At 34.6% G+C, this 10,727-nt stretch overlaps 3 protein-coding genes across 3 annotated transcripts; 1 reads left to right on the top strand and 2 right to left on the bottom strand.

Annotated features, from left to right (window-relative positions):
- The first annotated feature begins 292 nt into the window (after nucleotides 1–292).
- LOC145603898 (cysteine-rich receptor-like protein kinase 42) lies at nucleotides 293–2,821 on the top strand. Its single transcript, XM_081659871.1, has 6 exons — nucleotides 293–1,005; nucleotides 1,199–1,312; nucleotides 1,403–1,744; nucleotides 1,825–2,050; nucleotides 2,329–2,470; nucleotides 2,567–2,821. Exons 1-6 carry the CDS (start codon nucleotides 393–395, stop codon nucleotides 2,819–2,821), a joined length of 1,692 nt encoding a protein of 563 aa, XP_081515997.1. The 5' UTR covers nucleotides 293–392.
- Nucleotides 2,822–3,136: 315 nt separating this feature from the next.
- On the bottom strand, nucleotides 3,137–4,887 carry LOC145606139 (late embryogenesis abundant protein 47-like). Its single transcript, XM_081662194.1, has 3 exons — nucleotides 4,789–4,887; nucleotides 4,011–4,307; nucleotides 3,137–3,359 (listed from the first exon to the last, which is right to left on the bottom strand). Exons 1-3 carry the CDS (start codon nucleotides 4,885–4,887, stop codon nucleotides 3,186–3,188), a joined length of 570 nt encoding a protein of 189 aa, XP_081518320.1. The 3' UTR covers nucleotides 3,137–3,185.
- Nucleotides 4,888–8,099: 3,212 nt separating this feature from the next.
- On the bottom strand, nucleotides 8,100–10,228 carry LOC145603897 (uncharacterized). Its single transcript, XM_081659870.1, has 3 exons — nucleotides 10,217–10,228; nucleotides 8,996–10,071; nucleotides 8,100–8,721 (listed from the first exon to the last, which is right to left on the bottom strand). The coding sequence occupies exons 1-3, from the start codon at nucleotides 10,226–10,228 to the stop codon at nucleotides 8,100–8,102; spliced, it is 1,710 nt and encodes a 569-aa protein (XP_081515996.1).
- Nucleotides 10,229–10,727: the final 499 nt, after the last annotated feature.

Here is a 10,727-nt window from a genome sequence, read left to right as displayed (position 1 = left end):
GTTTCAGAACGCCATTCTTGACTTTAAGCTAAGGTAAGTCATATTTCAAACTCCTGTCGTTATAAGGTTCTAATTTTGCAGTTGAAATTGACTCTGTCTTTAAGCTCATCGTAAATCATAAGCCATATAATGTATACATCAGCTAATTCCTTAAGAGTTGATCAAACAACAATCAGAAATAAAACTTTCAGCAGAAAAGAACCTATAACTTTGCTGACATGCAGATTATACATACATCTTCTGCATGTCTACCTTTGCAGCTCTTTTTCTTGTTCTACCTATCCCTCTTCCCTCACTATCATGCTGATCCTCGAACCTCGCAAGCCTGGCTTTACTGTGGGACATACAGAGAGCAAACATACTCTCAGTTTATCCCTAAATTTGTTGAGGATATGTACAATCTTGCTCAAAGGATAAATACTCGGAGCTGGGCTTCTTTTTCAACAAACTCGTCGAATGTAAAGTCACCTATGTTTGGCCTAATTCAGTGCTATGAAGACCTTTCTCAAACTGATTGTCAACTTTGCTTTGCTGCTAGTCGTACTAGGCTCCCAACTTGTATCCCTTCGGTTTCTGCCTCCCTTTTCTTGGACGGGTGCTTCCTTAGATATGATAACTATAGTTTTTATGAAGAACCCTTGAACCCCAAGTTGAATGGCAGAAACTGCAGCACAAACTATGGTAAGGTGAATGTAAATCAGAGGTCCGAGTTTTCTAAAAGTGTGAAGGCTGTCATTGATGAGGCGATGGAAAAAGGATTGAAAAATGGTGGATTCGGAGTGGCTGAGGTTAATGATAGGAAAAGAATGAACAAGTTGTACGCGTTGGCTCAGTGTTGGGAGACTGTCAATGCTACTGGGTGTAAGGCTTGCTTAAACAAGGCAAGTGAACAGGTCATGCAGTGTGTACCGAGTAGGGAAGGCAGGGGTTTTAATGCCGGTTGTTATCTGAGGTATTCAACTTACAAGTTCTATGATGATCACAATCATACCGGAGGTCATCATGGTAAACTTTTTATTGGCAAATTTCATCATATTATTGTTGGTTATCATCCATTATCGTCTTTTACTAATGTTGCATGCATATAAATCTCTCTGGATATTGTATTGTGTTTCAGATTCATATAAGTGGTAATTGTTTTTGTTACATTGAACGATTTAATTGCTTTGAGATGTTTATTTTACGCTTTCATTTTCAGGATTGCATAAACATGGATACATTGCTGCCGTAATTTTGGCTTCAGCTGCAATGCTCATTTTCCTTTCCTTCTCTTCTTATTTGGTTTATATAAGATACTCCAAATGGAAAAAAGGTATGTTAATCTTTTGCAGTCCAATAATAAGATTTGTCATTGTTTTTACGGACTAGGTCCTCATAAAAACTCTTTTTCATGCATTGACAGAAGAAAATGAAGTCAGCAGAAGATTTGCAAAACTTGGTCTAAAATTCAATTATGAAGTCCTTGAGGAAGCAACAAATTTCTTTGACTTATCGAATAAACTTGGCCAAGGTGGAGCAGGAATTGTATTCAAGGGAACACTTCCAAATGGTCAAGCAATCGCTGTTAAGCGACTGTTTTTAAACACAACACAGTGGGCGAATGAGTTCTTCAATGAAGTAAACTTAATCAGACATGTTCAACACAAGAATCTTGTTAAACTGCTAGGATGTAGCATTGAAGGGCCTGAAAGTCTCCTGGTCTACGAGTTCGTTCCTAGGAAGAGTCTTGATCATTATCTCTTTGGTAATATGATATTATAAAGCTTTTCAAGTGCACATACTTGCATAATGTTTTGGGTTCATAAATGTTTATTCTGTGAAAAGGAGCTCAGAGTTTGGATTGGAAGCAAAGAGTACAAATAATTGTGGGAACAGCTGAAGGAATGGCATATCTGCATGGTGGTACTCAAACGCGAATAATACATAGGGACATAAAGTGCAGCAATATTCTTCTTGATGAAGATTTTACTCCAAAGATTGCAGATTTTGGTTTGGTGAGGTCTATTGCTTCAGGCAGGAGTCATCTGAGCACTGGAATTGCGGGCACACTGTAAGTCATCAAAAACCAATCTGTTGTGTATTTTTCCTGAATTGAAAAGTTACTTCCTGCTTCAACTCCTAATGAGCCACTTACTTTACTTGCTGATATATCCGTCTTGGTTCTCTTCTCCTTTACTGAACTGATGGTTTTCACAGACTCTGATTTTACCTCTGAAATAACTGAATTTTTTTTTTACTGAATTTTCGTTCTAAGTTGGAGAGAACGAGGCCTAAATTCCTCAATGTATCTTAAGACATGACTAGTTAGGGATTTTGTTGATGGTGCAGTGGATACATGGCTCCAGAGTACTTGGTGCGTGGACAACTTACTGAGAAAGCAGATGTTTACAGTTTTGGTGTACTTGTTCTCGAGATAATTAGTAGTAGGAAGAACGTCTTCATACAGGAGTCACAATCCCTTCTACAATCTGTATGACTCAATTCTCCTTTCAATTGTGTATGAAACTAATATTTTGATCTAGGTTTCTTCATTGTGAATATTACTGAGACTTCTTCTTGTTTACAGGTTTGGAATCTCTACAGATTAGGCAGACACTATGAATGTGTTGACCCCTACTTGGGTACCGAGTTTAAGGAGGAGGTATTAAAAATGCTTCATATAGGTCTTCTCTGCACTCAAGCTTCTGTCCCTTTGAGACCATCCATGGCTCAGGTGGTTGACATGCTAACTAGTGAAAATTGCGAGATACCAACACCAACTCAACCTCCATTCCTCAATACCAATTTATTTGAAAGTACCGACCATATTAAATTCCCTTAGACTCACTTCCCTTGATTCAAAACCAAGATGATACCAATTAAGTTCGAGTTTCATATTTGTATACCAAAAGCTTCTGCTATGTTTCCATCCACTCCTAAATCATTAGTTGTGGGTTCAGTAACCGTTCTGTATTTACAACTGCCTCTTCAGTCGAACTCCTTTAATTGGTATCTTCAAACTTTCACAGGTTCAAAAAACACTTCAACATTTCTAATCTAAAACTACTGATAAAATAAAAGGTGATATAAATAGTTCATAGACTAGGAAAAGAGATGTAAACTATATGTAATGTAGTAACACAGGAAATATGTCCTAAATCAGCAGATATGCAGAATTCTAGATGCATATATACAGAGGGGGTGTGTTATTTGCTAAGCTGCTCATTACTTTGGTTAATCCTGGCAGCTGCCACCACAGAAGCCGCAACTCCACCAGGGTATGTGCTTATGTTAGGGTTGTTTCTGAGTTCAGCACCCATCACACCTTCTGCATCTTGCCTCGTCACTGGCCTATCTTTTGGTAATTTTGCTGCTGCTTCCTGTCATAGGGAAACATGTTAGATGTCAGATGATCATGAATAGTGAGATTATACAAGTGTAGGTGCATAGAGTTATGTTTGATATGGGCTTTTCTATCTTTTTTTGTTAATGTTTGTTGCAAAGGAGGCACATTTGCCAAACATGGAAAAATTCACAAATTGAGCATGTATTCATTGTGTTTTATGGCCCTAAAAATCTCATAAAAGGTTTGCAGCATTGTGGATTGATGCTTCACTTAACTTACCCTTGACTTGTTCATTTGATCATGTAAAAGAAAAACTTCTATTAGATTTACCGGCCTAACTAGTCCAAATAAGGAACATGTATGGGGTCCTGGTGTTGGTTTGTGAAGACGAAGAGAAATGTTGGAACAAGGAAGCAATGAAGCCACACAACCGTGTGCAGCTGATCATTTAAGTCATGCATCTTACCTAATTAGCATGCAGTTATGAAAAACAGTAGTAGTGCATAAATGGTAGTTACATTTACATTAGTGAAGCCTAAAAACTCTTCAATAATGCTATGAAATTAGAATTAAATTGCATTTCAGACAAAGTAGTGACCAATTTTTGTGTCTCCTATATGCCAAAACAAGTCAACAAGAACAGGAACAAAATACAAATATGTATGTGCTAGTCTTTATATATTACCGAGAGAACATCAGCAAGGGTAGTCTTCTCCCGCGTGGTGGGCTTAGCATTGAATTGCGCAGCAGATTGAGCAGTCGCAGCAAGTCCACCAGGCATGATGTTGGTTTGGCCCGTGGCTCTAACCTCAGCTGCCTGAATGGCAGCTGCATCACTTTGATCCACTGCCTTCTGGCCCGCGGTTAATACTGTTGCTTGGAGGGCCACCCCTATTGTTATTGGACATAGCTCTTTGTATGCTGTTGGGGTTGCTGCTGGCCCTTTTTCACAGTCACTCCTGTTTTCGCCGTCAGAAGCGCCCTGCAAATTCATGCATTTATGCACAAAAAACCGTTACTACTCTATAAACTTTATAAACTTTGACCATAAATTTTTTATCAAAATATATTAAAAAAAAAGCATAGCTAGCTTCAATTCAAATATATACTTTATACAAGTATGTGTCTCAAATCACTCTCAATGCATTAACAAGAATCTTCACATCTTCTGCAACACTAAGCACATCCATTAATTATTAACATAAAATATAATCATAAGCTCTATATTCCATTCTATCATTTTGATGTTATGTCAAAAATATGAAAATTTAGACAATGTCACGATTAATAGAAGGTATACATAAGTAAACCATAACATTATAATAAGCATTAACATATCTATGCTAACTAAGTTTCAAGATCATTGTCGTGAATCATTTTTTTTTAATAACTGTACTTTTGACGAAATGTGGTTCACAAATGAAATATCTTCACTAATGTAGAATTTAAATGACCTGAAAAGCCTGTTGAGGTAATTTATTTAACACGGTTGAGAAAACAACACCATATTTGCTCAACTCTTCTTGTTCTTCGCTAGGTCTTTGTGGTTGTTCTTGGCTCATTTTAAATAAGATTCTACCTCTCTTCTATCTTTTTGTCAAAATCTCAAAACTAAATTGAATTATTTATGTTTGTTGTAAGAAAAACCAAAATAGAAAATTTCTCTTTAATGATTCAACTTTTCTTGATTAATTTTAGTGTTTTCTTGAACTATGGAATTCACTAAAATGAAATTGTCACATTTTCTCATGTTTTAGATTTTTTTAGACATTATTATGGGAGGAACATCGTAATTAAGGCAGAGCGCAATTGTTGCATTACTTATAAAATGCTATGACACTTGGCATCTATTATTCCTTCACAATTGACTACATATTCACACATTTTAGTAGTATCTAATTACAGGTTGAAATTTTTTAGGTAGAAGCATTTTATTCCAATGGAGAATAAATTAATTTTAGAATAATAAATTTTTTACAAGCCACACCACCCATACATAATAAGCTACTACATGCATGCTAAGTTTGTTTGCTATTGGTGTTTTGTTTTGTGCTGCTCACAATTGAACAATAGATTAATTAGTGATTTAAGCCCTATTCTCTTACGTTGAAATTCAATTCAGTTCAGCTCAACTCCTAATTTCCTTCTCTTATAAAATATTCAGTTCAGTTCAGCTGAGTTCAGTCAATGAGAACAGGCCCTTATTAGAGAAAGTGGAATTTCAATGACACGTTGGGTAATATACTAATTAAGGAATTGTACGGTTGTACCCTTATGACCTTTGTTAATCTCGTGATTGGGAACTAAGATAAGGTTTTTTTTTTTTTTTCCGGAAAATATTTGTGTATACATATAAAATCGAATCCGAAATAAAGAAAAATTATTGCACGTATAATTTTCATACTATAAAGTATGAAAATTTAATAATCAACATTAACCGTTTGTTTTTCTGTTCGATCTCCCTTTGTAAATAAGTTGAATGATTCGATTATCAACCTAACTACTCGTAGAAAGAGAGTACATACAAGTTAGGGCCTGTTCTCTTCCGTTGAAATTCAGTTCAGTTCAGTTCAGTTCAGCTCAGCTCAGTTCAGTTCAGTTCAGTTCAGTTCAGCTCTTATGTCTAATGATATTGCTAATGATATAAAGCCAAATTTCATTCTTTTAAGCTCTTATTACAACGACGACAACAACAACAAATAATAATAATAATAATAATAATAATTATTATTATTATTATTATTATTATTATCAATAAATAATAATAATCATGAATAAATAATAATAATAATAATAATAATAATAATAATAATACTAATAATAATAATCAATAATTAATTATAATAATAATAATAATTAATAATAATAATAATAATAATATACACATAGGTATAGTAATATATAATCAAAGAGCACTAATCCGTAGTTAAAAATCATAATTAATAAGTTCAGTTCAGTTGATTTCAGTCAATCAGAACAGGCCCTTAATATGCCCAAATTGTTATGAGATTGATCAAATGTATCGTTCTATCTCTTACTTGATAGTGAGAATAATGTCTTTAAAAAGAGTTTGAATATGTCATGTTTGTGCTCCAAAAATAATACTATGGATTATATAATGATATTCCTTATAACTACTAAATTGTTAAAAATCGAACCATTGAATTTGAGTTTATAAAAATTAAAAACATGGATCGGTTAACGATAAAGATTGTACGATCGGGTTGCTTCTGATTTGATATTTGTTTTTTATGTCTATACTTATCAAAAATAAATTGAAACAAAATTTAGTTAACTATTAATACTTGTGTACAAGTATAAGTTAAGAAAACATAATAATAAATTCAATAGATTATGATAGTCACAATATTTTTATTAACACACATTGCACAAACTTCATTACAAGAAAATAGAAAGTTATTCAGTTGAAAATTTAGTTAATTAACCAACTTCTTATGCAAGAACAAATCTAGCTTTTTTTTTTTTTATGAGTGGACTTCAATCTACATGAAACAAATTATATAACTATTTATATATATTAGTAAATTACGTGAAATTATATAGAGAACCTCTTTAATATGAGAACTTCTCTTAATATGAGACTCTTCTTATAGCTATTGGATTTGACAAAATTGGATGGCTGTAAATATAAGATGTAAGTAATGGCTTCCTTTTAAGTTCGTAATGTCTTCTTTTTTATTATTAATCGTACAAATTATGAAACTAGTTATTGAATATTTTTTCTCTCCTCTTTATTCCAAAATTATCAAAGTAACACCATTACAACAAACATTATCAATATAACTAGGTATAATACAAATAATCTCAATCCATTCTTCCCGGTCTTGAGGGTAGGTGGAGAGTGCACCCGCCTAGAACCCAAGGATTAGAGGGGTCCATAAAAATGTTAAGTATATTTAGTTAAAGGGTTTTAATTGAAACAGTAATTTGCTTTTTTAAAGAGATTTCACCCACTTCCAAACCGTAATTACACTGTATTGATCCTGAAATCTTAAATGTTCATTGAAAATCTGAATATTCGTTACTCAAACTCCACATTTTTTTTATTCTCTCTAATCTAAATGATATTTCATAAATTGAAAGATTTGAATAAATTGGGGTATTAGACGTAGTGAATTGGATTACATTTTTTTTAAAAGCAAAGTGAATTGGATTACATTATTCAATGTAAGATTTTATTTTATTTTTTTAGGAAAAGTTCATTCTAAGCTTATACGCTTTACTTTATTTTACCATTTTTAATTATTTACGTGTTGAAATGAAATAAAAAAAAAAATTATCACACCCTTACATAATACGATTATAGTGTTTACTTTTAACATAGAGGGCCTTAAAAATGATTTCGCCTAAGGCCTCGAAAATGATATGCCCATTTTTAACATGTAGTATCTTTGTTATGTTTTTATTGCTGATTTTCCTAAACTTCAAATTGGATAATCACAATCCATTGTATCATAGAAAATCAATTGATGAATGGACAAAAAATCAGATTAACATACAATTGAAAACGCGCTAACCGACTGAGTAACCCTTAATTAAATAATCTCGGCCACACGATATGACCAACTATACATTGAAAAACAAGGAGTGATAACTGAAATAGGTTATAAAAAGAAAAACTTAAGTGATTATTGACTTAAGCAAATCATGGCTTAAGTTTTTCTTTTTATAACCTTTTTTTAGTTGATACTCCTTTTCTTGAGAAAATTTTTTTTTTTTTTTTTTTTTTGACAAGGGATAAATGAAAATAAAACTAATACATATTACTACTAAAGCAGATAAAAAGAACTGCAGCCTCTCCTGCAATCTGGTGCGCCCTGTGAACACGACGTTTGTCTGCCTTGTAAATACCACAGTGTTGAAAGGTGGATCCGAGACGTTGTATCCGTTGTACAAGCCATAGATAGGATATATCCCCCCTACCATCGCCTCGCAAAAGAGAGACGAGATTGTAAGAATCTATCAAAAGCAGAGGCAACTGGACGTGATGTTTCGAAGCCCATTGTAGGGAATAGAAACAAGCTAAGGCTTCCGAATGGAGAGGTGAAGTGCAGAGTCCGAAATTGCTCTCTCCAATAATCCTGTCATCAAGAGGATCAACATTATCAAGGTACCATCCCATTCTTGCGTGTCTTGTGTCAGTGTACCAAGCTCCATCAATCTGGATCTGAACCAAGTTAGGGCCTGTACGAGATCTCCCCAGATGGGCTACATGAAATCCTGGCGGGGGCAAACCCCCCTGAATTGAAGAAGAGGGGGAAACTTGCACAACATCATCTGCATCCATAAAGATAGTGTGAGATTGTAGGATATTCAAGATGTGCAATTCAACAGGTTGCGTTATAGGCGTATCAGGATTGAACACCCTGTTATTCCTAAATAACCAAAGCCCCCAAAGAGTGCCAACAAAGGTGCTGATGTTAGAACTCGAAATTCAATCCTGACTAATGAAAAGTCGGATATAATCTTGGATCCAATCTGAGAGAGAAAGGTGTCCATGTGGTTGTGAGTGGATGTCCAAACTTCCACCCCTCCATGCTGCCCTTGCAATTTTGCAATCCCTAAACAAATGATTAAAATCCTCAGCGTGTGTGCTGCAGAGGTCACATGTCACATCCTGAATTGGGACTCCCCGGCGATGGAGCTCACTTTTTACTGCCAAACCGTTGTGGAGTAACTTCCATAAGAAGAGTTTTCACTTCGGTTGTAAATGGGGTTTTCCAGAAAGGATTGACAAGTTGAGGAGCATCCTGTTGTATGAGGAATGCGTGCCCCGTCTTGACCGAATAATTCCCCGAGACAGTGCGCTCCCAGAACTGGAAGTCGACTTCATTTACATCAGGAGCTTCCATAGAGAGAATTGTAGAAGCATCCAAGGGTGTGAAACACTGTTGAACCTTATCAACATCCCAGGATAAAGTCTGCGGATGAATAAAGTAATTAACCGTCCAATCCTTCGTCGTATCCAAAAGGATACCTGGTTTGAATTCAGGAATAGTACCATTGACCCAGTTAGCTTGCCCTGCAAGTATGGAGTGGCCATCACCAACTTTCCAGCTGCACCCTTTGGAGAGCATTGCATCTGCACGAAGTAGACCACGAAGGTCGTAAGACCTTCGACCAGAATAACGTCGAGTAGGAGGTGGAATACGAGATAAGAATTGAGCACGGGCTGTAAAGACTCTGGATATGAGCAGCTGGGGGTTGTTAACTATTATCCAAACTTGCTTCATAAGAAGAGATTTATTTAAAGTCGAGATACAGCGAATACCCAATCCACCCATACCCCTGGGAAGATGCATCTCCCTTTTACCAACCCAGTGCATACCCTGACTTCCAGAATGGGACCAGAAAAATTTTAACAACAGGGAATCAATTTTCCCTGCTACTGAAGCTGGTAGTTCAAAGCAAGAAAGAAGATGAGAAGCCATAGCCACTAGAATGGAGTTAATGAAAATTAACTTTTGAGACTGAGAAAGACGGGTAGCATTGAGCGTCGTCATACGGGCCACTATTTTATCGATAAGAAACTGGAAACAATCCTTTTTCTTCCCCACAAAGCCAATAGGGGATCCAAGATGATGGTCAAACACCTTAACCTGTGTCATCCTTAGAATAGCCTTGAAATCAGATTGAGCAGGCAAAGGAGTATTAGGGCTGAACTTAATTAATGACTTGTGGAGGTTAAGCTCCTCACTTGAGATTGTGGTGAAGCGTTGGATAATCTGTAGGATATTAGTGCAAGAATAGGTACTAGCTCGAGAAAATTTTTAAAGAGGTAGGAGTATCAAATTACTTTCTACATTATTATTTCATCAATCATTTAACTAAATTCCATATTAATTATTTTTTTTACAAGAAAAATCTCACATGTGATTTCATTTTTCAATCTTAACTAATCTTGCCTATACATTAATATTTCATCATTAATTAATTACCAAATTATTTTAACTTTAATATTTATTTTCATAATTATTCACGAGCTTATCACGAGTTGCCCAACTCAATTAACATAAGGGAAACTTTTCACTTATTTAAACACGGAGAGGTATAATTTTTCTTTATTTTTATTTTTTATAATTGTTGGTGTATGAAATTCGATGTATTAATAATGTAATGTTAGAGTTTGTGTAAATATTGCATGTTAAGAACATTTAGGTTTAGGAAGTAATGTTTACAAATAATATCACTAATTACATAATTTAATCAATCGAAACAAATTTAATCAATCATTGTTCCAACCATAGTATTGTATATTCGTACGTATGTAGCATCAAGTTCAATTTTATTTTATTTTATTTTATTTTTTTTGAAAGATCAAGTTCAATTGTTAATGCTATGATATTTAAAGTGTGAAATATTTTTATAGTGTGTCTTGTGT

The sequence above is a fragment of the Chenopodium album genome, chromosome 22, assembly GCF_948465745.1.
Source record: "Chenopodium album chromosome 22, dcCheAlbu1.1, whole genome shotgun sequence".
Classification (NCBI taxonomy): domain Eukaryota; kingdom Viridiplantae; phylum Streptophyta; class Magnoliopsida; order Caryophyllales; family Amaranthaceae; genus Chenopodium; species Chenopodium album.
The sequence above is the reverse complement of the archived record's forward strand: the minus strand, read 5'-3'. Positions and strand labels throughout refer to the sequence as shown.